At 41.5% G+C, this 23,316-nt stretch overlaps 1 protein-coding gene across 1 annotated transcript in view; it reads left to right on the forward strand.

Moving 5' to 3' along the window:
* LOC107382005 (insulin-like growth factor 1 receptor) overlaps window positions 1–23,316 on the forward strand; it is a 65,607-nt gene that overhangs the window by 35,455 nt on the left and 6,836 nt on the right. Inside the window, exons 3-8 of the mRNA XM_015953956.3 lie at window positions 14,660–14,963; window positions 15,181–15,317; window positions 15,583–15,727; window positions 18,093–18,301; window positions 18,533–18,659; window positions 19,079–19,314. Coding sequence (XP_015809442.3) covers window positions 14,660–14,963; window positions 15,181–15,317; window positions 15,583–15,727; window positions 18,093–18,301; window positions 18,533–18,659; window positions 19,079–19,314 — 1,158 coding nt within the window. The remainder of the gene's footprint in view (window positions 1–14,659; window positions 14,964–15,180; window positions 15,318–15,582; window positions 15,728–18,092; window positions 18,302–18,532; window positions 18,660–19,078; window positions 19,315–23,316) is intronic.

Here is a 23,316-nt window from a genome sequence, read left to right on the forward strand (position 1 = left end):
GGTGGGGTGTACCGTCCAGAGCCGAGCCCAACTCCACAGCTGCCAGAGCTGCATGTTCAGGTTATTTTTCCTGTTTTATGTTCCCACACACAGCGCTGCTGGAGCCGACAATAATGCACCATAGGTGTGCACAGGACAGAGAGAGAGAACATAGTTGAGAGAGAGACTCCTCCCACATCGGAGCAGGTTCAAGCTGATTTCTAAAGCTTGGTTTATGCTTCATCGGCGCGAGTGCAGAGTCGCTCACTTTAGTCGACTTCTCTTTTAAAAATGGTTTGAATGTTTCTGATGGTACACAGAATGCGTGCGTCTCTCTCACGGAACTGACGTTTTCGTGAGGAAAAACTATCAGACGGCTTCGAAAATGTGCAGCCAGCCTGCCGCGGTAATGCAGGGAAAACTCTGTGCATTTTTTTATTTAATACATTTAAAAGCCATTTCTACCTACAGATTGCCTCCATGCATTTTTGGAGTAGAACATGTTTTTATAAAGCTCCTCTCTAGATAAAAATCACAAGCACAAGTTGCTTCACAAACACAAAAAAGGGAAAAAAAGATAATAATGGGAGAAAATATTAATAGCTTTAACTGTTTTTATTGTATGATTAAATAGTAAATATTAATGTGAATAATTTATTGTACTAGATTAGAATTTAGACCATCTTTTCACTTAATCTACAGGATGGCTTGGCAGGCTAGTGTCGGACCTTTGTTAGCAGAAAATCGTGAATTGAATTGAAATCGCAATTTCTGCTAGAAAAATTGCAATTCAGTCTTTTCCTAAAATCGTTCAGCCCTAATGCACTGTGCCATCTATAGTTTCAGAGACCTCTGTTCATCTTAGTCTGGTGTGATAATGTGAGAATAAGAATTAAAAGTGGCAAAAGCATGCTAGGCCTGTAGAAGGAATGCTGATCTGTTGCTGGTGTCCTTTTAACCATATTGTAATTACTAATGCTAAGCTAAAGATCTCATCTGAGGATGTCTCTTTACACTGGGTGGGGGCTGTGTGGACAAAGACAAAATCCTGGCTCAGGTGTTATATTTCTGCCCTTAAGCAAATTTGTGGTCTTTATCTGATGTGTAATAAAAGACGACTCTTGGCTATCAGTTAAACTAATAACATGTGTGATTCATTAGATTTACCCGATCTATTGCTTTATTCAAAACGGACCCAAAGATTTTTCTGACTTCCATTCAGATGCAAGTTTTAGTAGAATTATGAATCATTGACCAAGTAATTAGTGAAACATTGTGAAAAAATTGCTTAAAGTTGCGCAATGACATTGTATAACTAAAAAGATTCTGGGAAACCTTCTAAAATGTTGGCTCATTGTGTGTTTACTGTAAAAAATATGACTATTTAGATTGTTCACGGATGTTGGCGACCCAAACACAAACAGTCCTGTGATTGATGGTGTGCTCGCTCTCCATTGTTGTCTTTATTGCTCAATGCACTTTGTGTGGATCCTATTTGTCAGACTGGGCTGACTCCAGTTTGTTTCATACGTTTGAGCAGATGGACGGGCCAGTTTGTTATAATTCCTGTTATCTGAAAGTACACTCCAGAGTTGAACAGGACATTTGAGGGCAGCTGTGTTGTACTGTAATGAATGCAGTAAAACTCTTTGACTCAGAATGCAGTGTTTCTCCTAGGAATTTTTCCAGCTGTGGTGGTGGGTGGGGGTGGGGGGAAATTATGACACGTCTCACTTTTATGTTAATATTGTTTTATTTGATGCACTCCACTTTGAATTGCACCAATCCAGCAACTGCTGCATTTTAATAACTAGTGTTAAAGGTGACTACACCAATATTTGCACAAGAATAATTTTTGTTTTAAACTCTCAGTGACACACTTTGCAGGGGGGTTTGGCATTTAATTTTTCTTGGCGTCTGGAAAAACATCTCCTTTTGCCCCCCTTTATTTGACTTTCTGCCCCCTTTATTTTGGTCCAAAATCATTACTGGGCTGGCCCTATTAAAAACATTCTGCACCCCTGCTTAGTAGACTAAATGAAGTATTTTTAAGCCAGTATAAAAATGACTGACACACAAATTTATATATTTGGCATTACTGACCAATATCTTTGATTTAATTTATTTGTTAAGAACATCAAGATGCATTACAGTGAACATTATAATAAAGTACATGTTTCTAGTGCAGAGAGGAGACAACCCATAGAAGCACTGATTTGATCTCATTTCAGAGAAAAATAGAACAGACCAGATGCACCTAATGAATAAAATTACTAACAAACTCAGGAATCTGTTTCTTTGCTTCATTGTTCTGGTGCTGAAAATATCACTTAATGTGGATCAAAGGAGATACACGGATGATTGCACCTCTTATTTATTATTTGGAAATTAGTGGGTCTGGTTTACATCAATATATTATTTTAAATCTGAAATTGATATGGATTGATCAGAAGTTGCTATGTGTATTGTTTATTTTAAAACTATTTACAGAGCAGCCTCAGAATTGAGATTAAATAGTTTTGATCACAGTAGTAAAGGAACTATTTCAGAACAAGTTTTTCAATAAAATCAGAACATTAATATTTAAGTGCATGAATTAATACATCTGAACTCATGCAGTAGGAACTAAGAAATATGAAATACTAGAACCAGATACAACTTTTTAAATTTTTTTATTTTAACTTTGATTAAACTGATTTTTGCCTAACGTTGTTGGCATTTTTCCCACACACAGTTAAACAAAACAATGTTGATTAAGGTGTGTGTGTGTGTGTGTGAGAGAGAGATAGAGAGGGAGAGAGTTAAAATAATTTTAAAAACCCGACCGGAGCAGAGGCAGTGACCGAAGCATGCACGAGCCGTTTTCAGCTCTGTCTTGTCAAATGCACCACGTACGTTACGAAAAAAGCAACTTTAAATATTCAACCGAAAGCTGAAGAAAACCTACGGCGTATTGAAGAAACGTAAGCAACAGTGAAGCAAGCACAGAGCGATCCTTTACTGTCTGTGTGTGTGCATGGATGGGCCTGACCGGGGTCGGACAGACTGAGCTCCCGGCTGCAGAGTTTTGTGTGTAGAGAGGGGCGGGCGCTTTATGTGACTGGCCAATCACAGAGCGTGAAGACAGTCAGTTACCCAATGAGGATTTTCCTTCAGCACGATTACAGATATTTATGAGTTTTACTCGTTTAATGCTCATATTCATTAAAAATGCTTTATCTGCTCATCCCTAGCTGTAACCACCCTGCCCTGCCTCCTCCTCCTTGCTGCCTGCTGGCTGTGATCACAAGCAACAGCAGAGTAGTTCCCACTGCTTCTTCGAGAAACAGCGCAAAAAAAAAATCAATAAAACTTGGGATCTTGTAGGTGTGGCGCTGGGATTTCAGCCGTGGCGGGCCACAACGGCTACGCCTATGTAATGCCTCATTCCCTTCTGTACCTGGTCGGCCCTGCCCGGATAGCTCCAGTCGGCCCCAGCCTGGCCCGGTTGATTCCATACATCCTTGCTTAGGTATGCAAGGAATGCAGTCTGAGACATTTTCAGCTTCTAAGTAATCAGCATGATAATGAATGATGATGAATTGAGCATGCCCTTAAGCCCATGTGGGCTTATTCTACCCACCAATCAGAGGCTTGCTCTAATGGAAGGTGTGAATTTGCTGACTGATAAGGGGTGTGCATCTTTTTACTTTTTCTTGACATGATGACAAGATCTTGTGGGCCTTGTCAGGTCTTAAAGTTACATACAGAAATACACTCTACAAAAATATAAACGCAACACCTTTGTTTCTGCTCCGATTTTTCATGAGATGGACTTAAAGATCTAAAATTCATTCCAGATACACAATATTACCATTTCTCTCAAACATTCTTCACAAATCAGTCTAAATGTGTGATAGTGAGCACTTCTGCTTTGCTGAGATTATCCATCCCACCTCACAGGTGTGCCACATTAAGATGCTGATCCGACATCATGAGTAGTGCACAGGTGTACCTTGTACTGCCCACAATAAAAGGCCACCCTGGAATGTGCAATTTTTTTGCTTTATTGGGGGTCTCGGAACCAGTCAGTATCTGGTGTGACCACCATTTGCCTCATGCAGTGCAACACATCTTCTTCGCATAGAGATTATCAGATTGTCAATTGTGGCCTGTGGAATGTTGGTCCACTCCTCTTCAATGGCTGTGCGAAGTTGTTGGATATTAGTGGGAACTGGTACACACTGATGTATACGCCGATCAACAGGTGGAACAAAGGTGTTGCGGTGTCATTCTTTGGATTTGTTTTCATTGGTCGATTGCCGACCAGGATTGCAGATTTTCTGACAATGCTTGAAGACTGTCGGAGGCTGGATTTGGTTTTGACAGAGCTCAATAAGATGTTGGTAGGCCAGTCAGTCTGGATGGAAAGAAGAAACTTGCTTCAAATGATTCCTGCTAAAAGTTGTTCTGAATCACATGGAAATGCACTCAACAAAAATATGATGCCAATGTAAAGGTATCAGCATCAACATTAACAACAATGGCTACGCACTAGAACGTATGGATCACTTCTTTTTGGGGTTCGATTCTGACCAAAAAAAAAGACATGTTAACGCTACTATTTTTTTTTCCTTTCATCATATCTGTCTTGGGTATTTGTTGGCTATGCACAATCATACAGTTTATGGGTCACCTTTAGAGCGAGACGCCTTGGGCCCTACAGTGTGGGAGTGTAGCAATTCATCAATCCACAATCTACATCGATACATTGATTATATGGGCATCCATCCGAAAGCTAAACTCAATACAATGACTATTTATTAAACATACTTTTATTTTGAAAATTGCTTTATTTTGAAATTCTGCTGATGTGCTAATTTCCACAAGTCCCTGCAGATCATCAGACTTGTGCCACCTCTCTAGAGCTCGTACATCGTGACATGAAGCAGTCCTTTGCGATGGCCTAAAAACGCTCATTTTCTTGGAATTGTGGTTCTGTTGCATGACCCACTTTAAGGTTCAGGTGTCTAACATGTGGCCACACATTTATCACACCTCAGTTAAAACCGTTACGGGGCAAGTTAATAGTTAGCTAGGTGAGTACCCAGGTGCTTAAATTAGTCCTTCACTAGTGTGAAGCTGGTAGTCTGTTTGTGTTTGGTTTACTTTAAACATGGCGCCGTACATTATGAACCAGTGGCTTCACATTTAATTGTGTCTGTCCTAATGATGATGTTTTAGATTTAATTAGTTTTAAAAACATTTTTATACATTGAAAAGTCACTGTAATCACCAGCATTTGGTCTTTGAGATCACCAGGTTAAAGTCGGAGTGTGTTGGTCTTGTGAAAATGACTCTGCAGCGGTCACTAACTGTGGCTCCAGTTGGTTTGATGTAAACAAAACATCTAATTTTCATCTAAAATGCTGTGATTGAGGCTGCAAGTATGGGACATTTTGGTTTTTGCTTACAGAAAAACACAGACTGTAAGGTATTGTGTAGACAGCAGCCTTTAGCGACACACAAGAGTGTACAACCTTGAATTTGCTCCAGCAGCAGGACATCCACTTTAAGACAAAAAAAAAAGAATAATTTTAGGAAGTATAAGAAAATAATACTTTTGTGGATGACAATGTTGTTTTTCGGAAAACATCTCCATAAAATCACTGAAAAAATTCTCCTTTAATGCTACAAATAAACTGTAAAAACTAATATGAAAAACTCTAATTGTGAAGGGTAGGAGGGATTGATGATGTCACTACAGTGTTTAATCTTGAGAGGTTTGTCAAACGATTTCTCGCTCTTCAGTTTGTACCAAAAAACCTTGATCACAACTTTCCATAGTGAAGCAGCCCCAGCATTGACCAGTGTGTCTCCTGTTGGCTCAGAGGCGTGGCAGCAGTGGGTTGACTTCAAACCCTTTTGCTGCCTCAGACCTTTCACATATCACACCAGACAGCAAGAAGGCTTCTCAGGCTCAGTTTGAAGTGTTTTGTGAAAGGAGCTAATGCAAAGCTGTCCCCTTGTGTTGTCCTTCCAAGCAAATCTTTGGTCTGGACTTAAGTTTGTGTCGTGCAGCGCTCAGAACACAAAATGTAAACATGGCAGAGGCAAACGCTGTAATCGCCACGCGTGCATTTTATAAACCAATTTAAACACGCTTTGCACTCAATTTTTTGCACGTTTAGTTTTATTTAATAATGGCATGGTGTTTAGACAAACAGTATCAATAAGTTGTTATTTGCACCAGGTCTCTTTTTGATTTAAATCTTTCAGATGTAAGCATTACTTAAGTTTTCGTGCTAGTTTTTTCCCAGCTACATGTGCGTTGTAACTGGTTGTTTTTTCTGCACTCACAACATTTAAAAACCGCTGTCTGACCCCAGTTGTGTAAAAAGTAATACTTTATTAAAATAACGGCTATCGTTCCTGTCTTTCTGCCAGGAGGTGGTTTAAAGACAAGTAAGTAATGTTCACAAAATGTGGTTATCAGATTAAAAGTTGTTGACTCTGCCATCAGTGTAAAAGAGAAGCACTTTGCCAGACGTTGGACTGCTGAGTGTGTGGGTTAGAATGTGTTGAATCTGTACAATATTTACCTGATTGTTGTTTAGCGCAGCTAGAATCAAAGATCTTTATCAGTAGTTTTTGAATCAGCCGTGCTGCATCAGTCGAAACATTTGCCTTTATTTGTTGATGTGCTATAGAATCGGATATGCAGATAAAGCCTGGATCTTTATCACAGATAGTGTGTGGGACACACACTTGTTCCTATCGCACCCAAACTGGGTGCTGAAAATGACGATTAGCATGCCAATGCCATGGACTTTTATTTCTCGCTTTGGATCAGTTGATCAGGCATGAGTTAGATGTTTTTCAGAGTGGTGTTTATCTTTCAGTTTGAATATGTTGCAGGTTAAATATTTTACACACATTTTTGTGTATTCAATAAAATTCAGTTTCACTTTAATCCCAAGACTGCCGTATGTACAAGACATATATAGAATTTAAATGGTGTTTGGTCTTATTGGCGCAAAGAGCTAGGGCTGGGGGTAAACGATTATTTTTAAAACGATTATTCTGACGATTATTTTATCGAATAGTCGACTATTCTAATGACTATTTATACAATTAATCTAATGATTATTTTTCTATTGCACAATTAACAAAAACCAGAAAATCTCAAATAAATTCCTCAAAAAAATTGATAAATTCTTACTGTAAGAGAATAAACACTACAGGCCTTCCATTTTGTATAACACTGCTTTTATTGTGTTGGTTGGTTATGTTCTGGTGACTTGTAGAACTTGGGAGTGCAGGCTGCTGCCTGAGAGGTGGTAGAAGATGGAGTGTCTCCATGCTGCTTTGTTTTGGTCACTTATGTGCGTGAGGCGAGTGGTCTTACGGGTTAAACCAAACTCAGGTGATATTTTACACTAAACCGAAAACCCACAACACTCTAAATGTAATAAAAGGGAGATCTACACCACAAAAAAGATGAACTCTAAACCAAAACATAACAGCTTATCCCAACGCAAGAAGCTGTTAGCGAAGATGCTAACAGTAGCTTTACCAATGTTAAGTTCAAGTTGCCAAGTTTAAATAAACCAAAATACCCAGCAGCAAACAGACCAGCACGGAGGAGAGACTGCTACCACCAAAACAGCTCTCCTCATGTCTGAAAGAAGCTCCTTTATTAAGGGAGAAGCGCTCCCGGTGATTTTCTACATCTGCGATAGACACGAAGCAGCGCATCTGACCCCGGAAGTTGTTGTCCGTTGCCGGGAGACGAAGGCGGGCAAAACAGGAAAGGAATCTAGTAGTGGACGGACATTGTTCAGGGTCTTCGGTATTTGGCGGAGATGTTAGTGAAGGCGGAGAAGAGGGCGAACTAGAGGAAAAACAGGCAGATTCCTCCTCTATTTACAAACTCCTGGGGATGCAACATGTGGGCGCGGTGCGTCGACTTCCGGATCTGACGTCGACAAATTTTTAGAATCGAGCCGTCGACTTCGTCGAGGCTTCGCTACAGCCCTACAAAGAGCAATATAAGAATAAATATAAATGTAAAAATATGCATTAAAAATAAACTGTTGGTGTGCAATCAGTAGGGCTGGGGGTAAACGATTATTTTTAAAACGATTATTCTGACGATTATTTTATCGAATAGTCGACTATTCTAATGACTATTTATACAATTATTCTAATGATTATTTTTCTATTGCACAGTTAATAAAAACCAAAAAAATCTCTAATAAATTCCTCCAAAAAATTGATTAATTGTTACTGTAAGAGAATAAACACTACAGGCCTTCCATTTTGTATAACACTGCTTTTATTGTGTTGGTTGGTTATGTTCTGGTGACTTGTAGAACTTGGGAGTGCAGGCTGAGAGGTGGTAGAAGATGGAGTGTCTCCATGCTGCTTTGTTTTGGTCACTTATGTGCATGAGGCGAGTGGTGTTACGACTCTTCCTGGGGAGTTTGGCTCGTGTGCAGAAAGGAAGGGACAATAACGTGGTATTTAAAAGTTAAAATGATGATCAGGTTTATTTACAACTACAAAAAAAAAACAAATCTTTCCATCCACAGGTTGAGAGTAATAAAACTAATTCTGCCTGTGGGGAATTAAAACAAAAGTACAAATAAGTAGGGATGTCCCACTGGGCAATGATTACTGGGTTTTGGACCAAAATAAGAATCTCTGAAGTTCCAAACTCTAAACTGGGTGGTTAAACCAAACTCAAGGTGATATTTTAAACTAAACCGAAAACCCACAACACTCTAAATGTAATAAAAGGGAGATCTGTACCACAAAAGATGAACTCTAAACCAAAACGTAACAGCTTATCCAAACGCATGAAGCTGTTAGCGAAAATGCTAACAGTAGCTTTACCAACGTTAAGTTCAAGTTACCAAGTTTAAATAAACCAAAAACACCCAGCAGCAAACAGACCAGCATGGAGGAGAGACTGCTACCACCAAAACAGCTCTCCTCATGTCTGAAAGAAGCTCCTTTATGAAGGGAGAAACGCTCCCGGTGATTTTCTGCATCTGCGATAGAGACGAAGCAGCGCATTTGACCCCGGAAGTTGTTGTCCGTTGCCGGGAGACGAAGGCGGGCAAAGCACGAAAGGAACCTAGTAGCGGACGGACGTTGTTCCGGGTCTTCGGTATTTGGCGGAGATGTTAGTGAAGGCGGAGAAGAGGGCGAACTAGAGGAAAAACAGGCAGATTCCACCTCTATTTACAAACTCCTGGGGATGCAACAAGTGGGCGCGGTGCGTCGACTACCGGATCTGACGTCGACGAATTTTTAGAATCGAGCCGTCGACGTCATCGAGGCTTCGCTACAGCCCTAGCAATCAGCAATATACATAAAAGAAAAATGTGTAAAAGAAAATATGCTGTGCCGTTATGGGTGCATGTCTGATGCAGGGGCGGTAACACCTTTCTTATATCACCACTCTGAAGACCGATGAGCGTTGTCAACAGGTTTACTGACATTCAAAAGGGTAAAACTAAAAACAAGACAACTAATACAGTTATGATATACATATGTGCAGCATAATATACATTTATATACCACACTGCTACTACACAGCATATGTCACAGGTCTAATTATGAGAATTTGTGCTATTGACGCTATCCAGACGACCTCCAAAATCACGGGTAACTAGCTTAACAAAAGGACTAGCTTGCAGCTAAATACAGCATTAGCGGGCAACATATAGCACAAAAACAAAGTTGCAACTTATACTTTAAGTACATACCGGCAATACAACCATAAACAGAAGTTGTAGACAGTGTTTTTTTTTTCCAACAGGACACCATAAACTGTCTGCCGATATGTTTCCTTTCTTCTTGCTCACTTGCTTTGCTAGACTGAGCGGACTTCCTGTTCAATAAAGTTATTTAAAAAATAAAGCCGTTTCTAAAGTGCACCACTCGAAGAAACCACAGAGGGTGCTGTAAACACATAATGAATAACAACTGACTGAGAATGACATTTTAGTGATACAACATTTTTACAGCTTTTAGTGAAAACAGAACAATATGCACTAAACAAAAAAAATATATAGGAGACCTATTGGGCCAGTCTAGGTATGTAAATGGTGTTAAAATCACACACACACACACACACACACACACGTTATCATTAAGCCCTGATTTTACCCGTGTTACTCAAAGAAGCAAGTGTCTGTTGAGGCAGAAGCCGAGGCATTTACCTGCCATTTGGCCGGTGAGTGTTGTGTTTCCCAGCCAGGCTTCCTGCTGGGCTCGTATTGCCATTTCCCTGAAGCCCTGCATCGATGTTTCAACACACTGATCTTTATCTCACAGTTCGAGGGATTTAGCATGACAAGATGGAAAGGAAAAGCTCTTTTTCCTGTGATGTTCAAGTAAATGCCGATAGTGAAATTCTACCACTCTGCAAACCTTTAGTTAAAGATGAACTAATATACATTTTTTGTGACTAAAGCAACTGTAGAGTGTGAATGTTGGGTTTCCCCTACATTTGTGGAATTTAACACCACTGTCTTACAAACGCTCCTGCCTGCAGTGTGTCTGTGGGAGGCTATGAATATGTGCTGTGAATAAATGTAAAAGGTGAGCACGTCCTGGCCTGGCTGGCGCTCTCACACCCATTTGTTGTTTAATAGTGTGAACTTGTTTATTGAGATCAGGTGGCGTTCCTGCGTTTACTGCAATGTTGCTGCATGAAGAGTAGCTTTTTGTGTTTATTATGTTGAGAAACTATGTGGAAGATGATACTAGTACTAACTTTTTGTTATTGGTACTATTATAACATCTAACACCTGTTAATATTAGCTGGTAAATATAGCAGATGGATGAGGGAAGCATCGTGTGTGTGTGTGTGTGTGTGTGTGTGTGTGTGTGTGTGTGTGTGTGTGTGTGTGTGTGTGTGTGTGTGTGTGTGTGTGCGCGTGCGTGCGTGCGTGCGTCTTTAGGAGACTGCCTTCTTGCTATTATGTAAGAAAGTTGTGAGGACTTTTTCCTGCGTTCTAGCTAAAGTACAAACAAAAGCAGCGCTTTGCAACGATAATTCAATAATTACAGCTCACCAGAAAAAGTTCTAACGTTGTGTAAATAGAAGCGGTCGAGCTAAGTGGGGTTGTCATCATTAGCACAAAAGGTACCAAACATGCCAAATAAAAAAGGAGCACAGAAGTTAAAAGTATGTTTACATTTGAAGGATTTTACAACAATTGGATACTTCATGTTTTTATCTTAGAAAAACACAAAAATAGAGTTTTAAATATGTAGCATTTTAATAAAAACTGGCTCTAAATTGCCCATTTCTCTCTTATTAGAATCAGCAGCAATGACTTCAAACACAAGAATAATGACGTGATCTGCTTTACTTATGTGGTGCTGTCACTTTTACCTTTTTGTTATTCATTCTGCATTAATAAAAGGTGCATTCCAGTTGCTGAATCATGGAAATGCTGACATGATCAGAATAAGGTCGAGAGCAGCGCAGCCTTCATGAGCACAATCTGTTGTGTCTGGTAACTTTCCACAGTTTAGATTACCAGCTCCTAGTCTAGACTTAACCTGATTACCACACCCATGGCGTCTGCAGTCCTCCTTCACTTAACCTTTCAGTTTTACTCACCAGTCAGATGTTTGACATCTAGTAGAGACACTAAAGGGGCTGTAGGCCATCTATGGATCACTAAGGTCACCACCGGAGGAGAATCCAAGAAGTTTGGGTGATTTCCTGTTGAAATGAAGGTTTTTTTGGGTCATTTTTACCATTTCATTTTGGTGAAGAGAGAAAAGAATCCTACGCACAATAGAAATACAGAACTATTTTACTGTGTCTTTGCAACAACACCATCTACTTACAGATATGGTGTAGGTTGAAGCTCATCTTTTAAACCCTTACTCCAGTTAAGCAGCAGAAACGTGTCGAGGAATTTGGAGCTCAGTCTGTTCGGTGATTTAGCAGTTCAAAGATCTCCAAAATCGTCTTATGTTGTCATTTTTGGGTGTTTTGTGAAGAATTTTAAGGGGAAAAAAGGATTTAATCGACTTTGGAATATGGGAGTGACGTAACAAAATGTAGAAAGGGGGGTGCCCTGTGGATACTTTCTGGATGAGCTGTAGGCAGAGATGCACTGATCACAGGACATGTGACAGAAATGAGCTCATTGTCAGTTTAACTCCTGATTACTGTTCACACACACGTTTGTAGTGATACTAGAGATGGTCGATGTGTAAAATGTAATCATTATACTTTATGGATTGGGGGTGCTTTCCAACAGACTTCATTAGGTTAAACGAAGCAGCGCACTTCTGAAAAAACATTCTCTTCTCATCTTTTCATTGATCCTTGGTCAGATGAATTAGGACACATATATGTTAATTACCATTAGTGGCTGATTGATCAGAGAGCATTTAACATTCTTGTCCTGTGTGCTGTGCTCACACACACACACACACACACACACACTGTTTGTTGGAACTGCAGCAAACTCATATTGTAAGGCAAATAAAAGCTGGGATCCATTATTTTGCAGACATCCAGAAGAATGCTAATATGCAAGGCTGACCCCTCCACCTCAGTCCAACCTTATCCATCAGTCAGGGTTGTATTTAGGAGGCGGCAGACCAGCAGCTCCAGCCTGAACCAAGCTTCACACAGAAATTCCCTCCTTTCACACAGCTCCATACGGGCCTGAGGCTTAACGTTGTCACATCGCAAAATTACACCTTTCTGTTCCCAACCTGAGGAGGTCTGAAGATGTGACGAGGTCTGGGGCTTGGAGGGGGCTCGTATCAGGGAGAGAACATTCTGTGCCAGTGAAATGCAGCACTGGCGTTCTCCTGCTGAGCACAAACAGGCTGCTGCTGCTGGGACCATGCAGCAGGAGGCTTCTGATTGGCCTTTCTCAGGAGGCAGACCAGAGGGTCATCTCCTGGTTACAAGTTTAAAATCAAACACTCAATTCTGGAAACTCATATTCATTTCTGCTTTTTTAAACAATTCAATAACCAAATGATGGAGTGTGAAAGTCAGAAACGGATTCACATAAAGACGGGTTCAAACAAAATGCACCTGATTGTTTTATTAAATCGACATCATTATTGTGTTTTATATGTGGTGTTGGCGTCATTAACCGTCTTTCATCCGTTGTGCTAGAGGTTGTTTGTAAATGCATTTCCTGAAATCTCAAGAGCTGATGTTTTAGTTTGTCCGGCCGTCTCTCAGGTGGAGGAGGCAGTCAGTCGCCCAGCGTCCTTTTAACCAAACTTCACTTTAATGATTTTACTTGTTGATGTCTAAACTCAAATACATAAAAAATCTGTTATTTCATCCAGTTGTTTGTCTCACATCATCTGAAAAAAGGTTTCACGCTGTAAATACAGCCCTTTGCTTTAGCTTAGAGTTTGTGTCTGATTCAGACACATTTGAGGACCTTTTTATTTTTTATCCCCGTCACGCCAACCCCAGCCGACGGTACGGCTGGCTGATAAGCTCACCTGTGTGGTGATGGGTTAGGTGCGTGTCAGTTGTTAAAACAAGCTTTTGTTACCTTGTAATTCCATCATGACTCATTTAAACGTCCCCGCCACTGGAAGACCAATGAGAGGTGTGGTCTTATATTATACACCTGTCAGCACAGGGGTTTTCTTTTTATTTTGGAGCTCCCAGTCAGATTTCCTGCTATTCTTTACAGTATGTTTCTGTTTAGAGGTATGCCACAGCCACCAGACCATGTTGTAAAACCTGGAGTTAAAGGCTTTTCTAGAAGGTGCACGCAGAGCTTACATGTTTGCTAACGCCTGTATTTGGTTGTGTGCTGGCCGCAGCTTTTGCTTGCACTATTTACATTTTTTAGAAGAACCAAACATGAATTGTTTTGTTTTGATTCGTAGCATCCGGCTCGCCCTCCTTGTGAGAGGCTCTCTGTGTTTTCCTTTGTGGGCTGGTGAGCATGTGTTTGTGTTTGCACCGGCAGTCGTTCTCCAGCGAATGCAAATCATTTGTTGGGGCCCAAAGGCAGTAGTCTCATGCAAGAGGTTGGTTCAGGCTGCGGACCGTATTTGCTGTACTTTCATCTTTCTCCTCCACTCTGTTTTAAGTGTCCAGCGAGGTCCAGCTGTGTCCAAATATTAGTCCTCTGTGTTAATATGTTTTCTACGACACCAAAGTGATCACATGGGTTTGTTCAATTTCCTCTCTTGATGATAAATGACCCGCACTTGTGTAGCACCTTTCAGAGTCGGAGGACTCCAGAGTGCTTTACCTCACAGTGAATCACTCACCCGTTCACACACACATTCACACGCTGATGATGATGAGCTACAGTGTAGCCACAGCTGCCCTGGGGCGATCTGACAGAGGTCAGGCTGCCAAACACAGGCGCCAGCGGTCCCTTCGACCAGCAGGCAAGGTGGGTTAAGAGTCTTGCTCAAGGACACAGCAGCAGAATTCTCTGCTGGGAGCCGGGATCAATTCTACAAGCCTCCGATGACTGGCTCTAAATCCTGAGACACTTTCAAAATAAAGTGGGTTGTTGACTAGAATTTATAAACAAGCAGTAATAGTCCGTTAAAATGTACTTCAGAATTAAAGCCTTCTTCAATTCCACATTTCATTTTCATTTAAATGAATTGAAAAAGGTTTTCGTATCTATTGAATTCCTCATCTTTGTTTTCCCAACAGAGTGCCCAGAGAAGTGTGGACGGAGAGCTTGCACAGCAGAGGGTGACTGCTGCCACCCCCAGTGTCTGGGCAGCTGCTCGCGTCCAGGCAGCGACGCAGCCTGTGCCGCATGCGTGCACTACTTCTACGAAGGGCGCTGTGTGGCTGACTGCCCTCCAGGCACATACAAATTTGAAGGCTGGCGTTGCATCATTAAGGAAGTTTGCTCCCAAGTCCACGTCCCGGACTTTGATACTTTTGTGATTCATGGAGGGGAATGCTTGTCTGAATGTCCATCTGGGTACACGCGATCTGCAGCCAACAGGTGAGAAGAAGTTCTTTCTGAAGCGGTCACGTGCTCCCATAGGTTTTCACAGGGCAGCCATTCTAATACGTCATTTCTGTTTATTTCATCAGGTGATTAGAACAGTTAAGCTAATTCACCTCAGCGTGGATGCTAATGTGAAGTCTTACCGAAAACTAGCTTGAGAACAAATAAAATGACAGCTAATCTGCTAATAAAACACACTCTCTTTCTCCAGCATGATGTGTAAAGCCTGTGATGGTCTGTGCGATAAAGTTTGTGAGGGGAAGAACATCGACTCCATGGATGCTGCTCAGTCTCTCAAAGGCTGCACGGTTATCAAAGGAGATCTGCAAATCAACATCCGCAGAGGCCGTAAGTTCTGCAGCGTCTCACATCAGCACCACTTTTCTACTTCAGGGACAGCGCGTGGAGCAATGTGAAAACTTGTGACATGCTGTTTGAAAGGGCTCAGAAAGTCTAAAGCAGCTGACTTTCTAGTGTGGGAAAGTCGGCTAGGAATGTCTGAACCTGGAAAGATTTCCTCTTCTTACCTCGATGGAAGTTTTTGGCTTCGTGAGAAGCGTTTTCCTTTTAAAGTATCTCTCTCAGTGTTTCACTTTCACTGTGTGTGTTTTAGATAACATTGTGGCAGAGCTGGAGAGTTTCACTGGTTTGATCCAGAGGGTGACCGGTTTTGTCCGGATCGCCCATTCCCACACCTTGAGTTCGCTGGCGTTCCTCCGCAGCCTCAGATACATCGATGGAGAGAATCTTTCTGAAGAGTGAGATCATACAACGCAGTTCATTCACTCCTGACTAACATTTCTGGTCTGTGAAAACATTTATACTAGGGATGCACCGATACCTCTTTTTTTTTCAAACCGATACGATACCGATACTTGGATCTGAGTACTTGTTGATGCCGATTACCGATACTTCCACCACACAAAAAAATGCAATGATTTGGAATACAGATTTTATTTTCTTCTCTGCTTTCAACAGGAAAAGAATGTGAGGTAGATAAAAAGTAAAATATATGAATGTAAATCATCACAAAACTAGAATATTAGGTGAACAGAAATGACAAGTTACAGTGAAGCCATTTTCAAGCAACTGCATTGGTATCGGATCCTGGTATCTGTTAACTTTTACCGATACTGGTATTGGTATCGGCGCCAGTATCGGTATCGGTGCATCCCTAATTTATGCCAACAATAACCGACTGCAGCACCTGGTCATGTTTCTACAGCCTGATGGTCAAATGAAACATAGGTGAAACTCATATTTGACTTTTCATGGCTGCCGTCATTTGAAGGGTTGATGTAATTTGGGAGGGTAAGATGGCTTTATGTGAGAAAACTAAAGTCTTGTTAAACTAAAGTCTTGTTAAACATTTATACTTATGTTGTACTTATGTTGGGGCTGCATGGTGGCGCAGTGGTTAGCACTGTTGCCTCGCAGCACGAAGGTTGCGGGTTCGAAACTCGGCCGCGGCCTTTCTGCGTGGAGTTTCGTGTTCTCCCCATGTGTGCGTGGGTTTCCTCCGGGTACTCCGGTTTACCCCACAGATCACAACATGCCCTACAGGTTAGAAATTGTAAGTCGCTTTGGATAAAAGTATCTGCCAAATAAATAAATATAAACATAAACTTATTAAACCTAGTTAGGACCAGAGCCTGGTTTTACTAAAGTCTCATTGTTCCTTAAACAAATGCATATTCGTCTGTGTCACTTTGGAAAACAATGAAGTTATATCTGTTGTGGTAAAATCTTGCCATCAGTTGACTCTCAGTGTCTGCTGGGAATGACTCATCTATCACACAGGTACAAAAATGTTAAAGGTGTGGAACACTGAAAATCCATTTTTAAATGATTATTTATGATTATAATCGGTCACTCTGAGTTTTTCATGCAGGCTGAACATGAAAATAGTCTCCTACACCTTTCTCCTGCATTAGATTATTATTTTATTTATTATTTATTTAACCAGGAAGGTTCCATTCAGATTAAAATCCTCATTTTCAAGAGGGTCTTGGATAAGAGGCAGAATAGAAAATGATAGAAAATAGACGGTGGCACTCTAGGATTGGAAAATCCTGACAGATCTGCGTCACACTGTTACTTAACATTCACAGGCTCACCCATCTTGACTCGTGTCGGGGAAGGCTGCTGTTGGTTTCACGGCCAGAAAACAGCAGAGAACGTCTTGACTAGAAGAAGCTAATCCTTAGCATTAGCTACTTCACCACACAGCAGAACTCCTCCGGGCTTGTGTTATTTGTGGAGATAAAACATCAATGTAGGAATCAGTGGTAAAGTAGCATTGCTGTTATCCAATCCAAGGCAAGATGTTCAAATATCAGGAAAAAGTACTCTAGAATCTGCCGTCTGAAGCTCAGCCGTGAGGTGGGTCACTTCTAGTTCCTGTAAATGCACTGGTGTATATATTTTTACCCCCAAGAATGACTTACAAGGCATTTGTTCCTACTGGAGACCACAGGAAATGTAATCATTTAACTAGTGGACCACATCTTAAACATTTCTTATTTTGGAAGCAGGTATAAAACAGTAACTGAGCCACGTACCCAGGTACTTTTATTAAAGGCTATGAGTGTAAGCAACAGCTAGCGTGTCTGAGAATAACTGAATTCAAAGCTTTAATGTTGTTGTTGCCTCTGTGTCCTTGAGCAAACTGAAAAGAAGCCAAAGGCTTTGTGCCATATCAGCCGTTTTAGTGTTAGATCTGCTACAGTTTGTAAACTGTTGTCCAGACTCCTCCATCATCACTCTGCAGAAGAAGAAACTCTTCCTGGGAATTTTATTTCTAATTGAGAAGTCTCCTGTTGGCTGATATCCAGCTATCAGGGTCAGGCTGAAGCATTCACTCCCTCCTTCAGCTTTTTGTCTTTTACTTTATGGGAGTCTAACTGTCCCAAGGTCCACATTACTGTCATTTTTATGTCTGGGTGTTATCCAACAGCTTCACGTTGACCAGATTTACCAGGTGGTTGTTGTTCAGTCAGAAAGCTCTGTGGTTTGGCTCCATTAGTGAAGCTCCAGCTAAATATGAAGATCCTGTAAGAGAGTAACTGTCTAAATTGCTGCTCTGTATCGCCGGCTCATTTTCTTTGTCGTTCGTCCTTCCAGAATGTATGCCTTCTCAGCGTTTGACAACCAGCAGCTCCAGTACCTTTGGGACTGGAAGCAGCACAACCTGACCATAAAGAATGGACGGCTGTTCTTCAGAGCCAACCCGAAACTCTGCTCGTCTGAGATCCGCAAGATGTGGGACAAGACGGGCATCCGGGGCCGCTTTGACGAGGCAGACTTTCGTAACAACGGCGACAGAGCCAGCTGTAAGAATCAGAAGGATCTTTGCGCCAAAGACCACAAACATTCAAATTGCCACGTCCAGCAGCTCCTTTAGTAAAGGAGCTGCTACACAGCCACACCTCCTCTGAGCCGATTCTCCCTCCCAACCAAGTTTTATTGTTTACTTTATCAGACCTTCTACTAACCAGACAATAAGGATCACACACATTGAAACACTTGGATGCATTTCATTCTGACTTCCTGCCACCCCACAGGTGAGAGCACCATCCTGCAGTTTACCTCCAACAGCACCAGCAGCACAAGGATCAAGCTGACCTGGGAGCGCTACCGGCCGCCCGACTACAGAGACCTCATCAGTTTTATCGTCTACTACAAGGAGGCGTGAGTGTTGACTGGGAGGGTCTGCTGCTTCCTTTCTCTAGAGCAACTTCCCCTTTTTGTTTAAGCTGTTGATGCTCCAGTTACAGCTGCTAAGCATTTATGTGAGAGAAGTGGCCAGCTCTTCAGGGTGGTTGCAAAAACTAAAATTGTTGAAAATCTGCAGAAAAAAGAATGTTTTTATTCTAATATGCTGAGTTAATGTGGTGGACAGTCTGGTTTTAATGCTAAAGTCAACGTTTCTGCTTCACTTAGAGTTTTTCCATCACAACACCCAACCTGTCCACCCCTAAGATCAGAATTTTCGTTGGTTTAAAATGTGCAAAAAGGAACATCTGAAAGAGCTTGGAGTTTGTTTGCATCAAACGTAGATTTGTTTAATTTAACAGTAATTAACTAATTCACACCTTTTCCTTCTCCAGGCCGTTCCAGAACATCACCGAGTTCGAGGGGCAGGATGGTTGTGGCTCCAACAGTTGGAACATGGTGGATGTGGAGCTGAGGCCCGACAAGGAGTCGGACCCCGGGGTTCTGCTGTCCGGACTCAAACCGTGGACGCAGTACGCCATCTTTGTTAAAGCCATCACCCTGTTGGTGGAGGACAAACACATGCTCGGGGCCAAGACCAAGGTGGCTTACATCCGCACCAGCCCCTCAGGTGTGTGTGGTGTGTTCTGATAACAGAAACGAGCAGGTTTTTATGTAAGAAATAAGCTAAAGCTTCCACAGGAAAATGCTTTTTTGCTGAATGATATTCCTACTAATTAGCCAAAGTGTCTCCTTCGACATAAATAACGGGATTAATGCAACTTTACATCACTAATGCTTAGAGCCAAAAACATAATTTAGTTCTCACGGGGAATTATTCATCATGTTCAGTTAACAGAACATTTGTGAGGTTTCTGATTTCTGGCCAAACTAATCAGAACAAGTGCATCATTTTAGTTCTGCAGTTATTCTGCTGTCAGACTGACCTGTGAGTTTACTCACCTTTATCACAGTTGTGTTAAAAACCGTCTCTTCTTCTGTGTCGTTACTGACATCTGTTGTCTTCTGTAGCGTACTGCGTTCAACATTTCTCTGCTTTTATTTTGAAAGCCCTGACATGAATGGCTGCTAGAATATCACAGCTTCAGTTAAAACTGTGGAACTACCTGTGACTGTGTGGGTGGTATCAAATGAACTTTTTATCCCACAAGAATACACTAATAGGTAAAAGTTCTCCTAGTCGGCGTTAATAATCCGGCTCAATCCCATTTTAATCCAGCCTTCTACTTCTGTGCTTGTGAGGCTGTGTGGAGGACCGGAGTGTTCCACTCAATCAATCAATCAATCAGTCAGATTTATTTATAAAGCGCTTTTCAAACAAAGTGCTTTACAAAATGACCCCAGATTCCCATAACAGGTTAAAAACATTAACAGACATATGCAAGCGCACACACACACACACGCAGACACACACACACACACAAGTAAAAATTATATTTGGCTGAGTCCAGATGAGCCAAGTAAGGTAAGGCAAGGAAACGCCATCAGAGGAGCCGTCTGCCCCGGTAGCATCAGGTCTTCCACACTAAGTCAGGGCGCTCAGTGGAGGGGGAGCATAGACCCCCACCTATAGAGCGCCCAGGAAGCTACAGTCGACCACCGCTCCCGGGGCAGAGGGCCCCCACAGAGGAAACACTGGAGTAAAATGAGTAAAAATAAAATAAAAGAGCTAATATAAATGACAAAAATTAGAAAATAAGTAATAAATAAAATGATATAGACAGTAAAATAATAATTTAAATAATAAAACTGTGCTAAAATATAATCATATAAAACATGCAAAGCAAGTAATAAAATGTAATCATGTAAAACGAGAAATAAAACTATAATAAATAATTAGATAAAAGCTAACCTAAATAGGTGGATCTTGAGCCTGGACTTAAAAACATGAATGTTCTCTGCGGCCCTGAGGTCCTCCGGCAGCTCGTTCCAGAGGCGAGGGCCATAATACTGGAAGGACGACTCGCCGTGAGTGTGTGTCCTGACTTTAGGGATGACCAGGAGACGCCTGCCAGAGGAGCGCAGAGGCCGTGAGGGTTCATATTGTAAAAGCAGTTCTGAGAGATAAGAAGGCCCAAGACCATTAAGACACTTAAAAACCATTAGAAGAACCTTAAAATGGATCCTGAAACATACAGGGAGCCAATGCAATGATTCTAAAACTGGTGTCATGTGCTCCCGCCTCCTGGTCTTCATCAGGACACGTGCTGCCGAATTTTGTAGAGGTTGTAAGCCTGAGATGCTCTTTTTGGGAAGACCAGAAAGCAGGGCATTACAGTAGTCTATCCTACTGGTGATAAAAGCATGCATCAGCATCTCCGTATTGGCCCGAGAGAGAATGGGGCGGACTCTGGCGATGTTCTTTAGATGATAAAAAAACTATTTTTATGATATTTTTAATGTGTGGGATAAAAGTCAGCTCAGAGTCAAAAATCACACCCAGGTTCTTCGCTTGTTCAGAAGGATTAAAAGGCAGAGATTGTAATTTTGGTAAAAGCTTCTCTCTCTGGGCCTCAGGACCAATGACTAAAGCTTCAGTTTTGTCCTGGTTGAGCTGGAGAAAGTTCTCTGCCATCCAGGATTTGATGTCTAAAATACAGTTAAAAAGTGCATCCATTGGCCGAGAGCCATCCGGAGACACGGAGATGTACAACTGTGTATCATCAGCATAATTGTGAAAGTTAACCCCGTGTCTCCTGATGACTCCGCCAAGAGGGAGCATATAAAGATTAAAAAGCACTGTGCCTAAAATTGAACCCTGGGGCACACCACATGTAATCCCATGGACCCGAGAGGAACAGGTATCCAAACTCACCATGAAAGTCCTGTCTGTGAGGTAGGATGTGAACCATCTATGTACAGCACCAGAGAGGCCGATCTGTTGTAAACGAGTTAAAAGAACAGTGTGGTCTACTGTATCGAAGGCAGCACTTAGATCCAGTAGAACCAACACTGTCAACTTCTGTTTATCATAATTTACTCTAAAATCATTTAAAATCTTCAGTGCTGTGGTTCACCCTAAAACCAGACTGAAATGTCTCTAGGACATTATTAGTGTTTATAAAATCATTTAGTTGATTTAAAACCGACTTTTCTAAAATTTTGCTTAAAAATGGTAAGCTGGATACCGGTCGATAATTATTTAATTCATTAAGATCTAAATTGCTCTTCTTCAACAAGGGCCTCACCACCGCCCTTTTAAAGGCAGCAGGAAAGACCCCCGTCTGAAGGGAGCAATTCATCATGGTTAAAATCTCATCACTAAAAGATCCATAAAATTGTTTAAAGAACGAAGTTGGAATTGGGTCCAGAACACATGTGGTGGGTCTCACTGAGGAGAAAACTTTATCAAGAGTCTCAGCTTCTACCAGGACAAAGCTGTCCAGTGTTTCCTCTGGTATAGACACACATTCAGATTTATCTAAAACCTTATTACTTATGGAGGATAAAATATTCCTTCTGATGGTGTCTACCTTCCCTCTGAAGTGGGCTGCAAACTCCTCACAGAGTGCATCTGAGTGGGTTTTCTGAAGTGAATTGGATGTACGGTTTAAAATGTTGTTTACGGTGGAAAAAAGTATTCTGGGATTGTGTTTATTGTCTAGAATGAGTTTGGAAAGGTATGCATTTCTTGAATTTCTCACTGCGTTATTATATGATTTAAGTAGCTCTGTATATATTTGATGATTTATAGTTGTTTTGTTCTTTCTCCATCTCCGCTCTGCAACCCTGCAATTTCTCTTTAGTTTCTTTAGATTTTCATTTCTCCACGGTGAAGCACGTTTTGAACATAGACTTTTGATTTTAAGTGGAGCGAGCAGGTCCAGAGCGGATTTCAGTCTGCTGTTAAAATCATTGACAGTAAAATCACAAGAGGCAGTTACGGGAGTGGGAGGGATCTTTCTAAAAACTTTCAAGAAAACCTGCAGCCACTTCAGCCGTGAGATGACGCTTCCTTACAGTTCTCACAGAGGGTTCCAGCTGGATAAGTCGAGAATTTTTTATGCACATGCATTTGGTTAAACATATACATCAATGAATCTGTTTACAGCTAAATAGTTCCGTGGCTTAGGCGGACATATTGGCTCCATCATGTCTGTTTACCTAGAAGGAATCAGGTACAGCGGCTGAGGAATCGCCTCCTTGAAGAGTTTGTCCCTGTTCCCGGAATCAGAGTCTTTTAACCACTGGTGACTTCTGATGAAGGGCTGAGGTTTAGGAGGACTCAGCCTGTGATTGTGTTACAGAATCAAACACATCATAGGGACAGGGAGAAATGCTCTTTAAAATAAACACAGCTGCAAATCAAAGGCTTTGAGCTGCAACGACTTACAGAACAGTAATTTAATCAGATGAAATGAAGGACGGCGTAAAACAAATCCAGCTGCAGCATGAAAACATGGCCAGTGAGACACAGCTGCATTGGCAGATTGTGTGTGTGTGTGTGTGTGTGTGTGTGTGTGTGTGTGTGTGTGTGTGTGTGTGTGTGTGTGTGTGTGTGTGTGTGTGTGTGTGTGTGTGTGTGTGTGTGTGTGTGTGTGTGTGTGTGTGTGTGTGTGTGTGTGTGTGTGTGTGTGTGTGTGAGTGTGTGAGAGAGTGTGAGTGTCCAGGC

The sequence above is a fragment of the Nothobranchius furzeri genome, chromosome 9 (genome assembly GCF_043380555.1).
Source record: "Nothobranchius furzeri strain GRZ-AD chromosome 9, NfurGRZ-RIMD1, whole genome shotgun sequence".
Classification (NCBI taxonomy): Eukaryota; Metazoa; Chordata; class Actinopteri; order Cyprinodontiformes; family Nothobranchiidae; genus Nothobranchius; species Nothobranchius furzeri.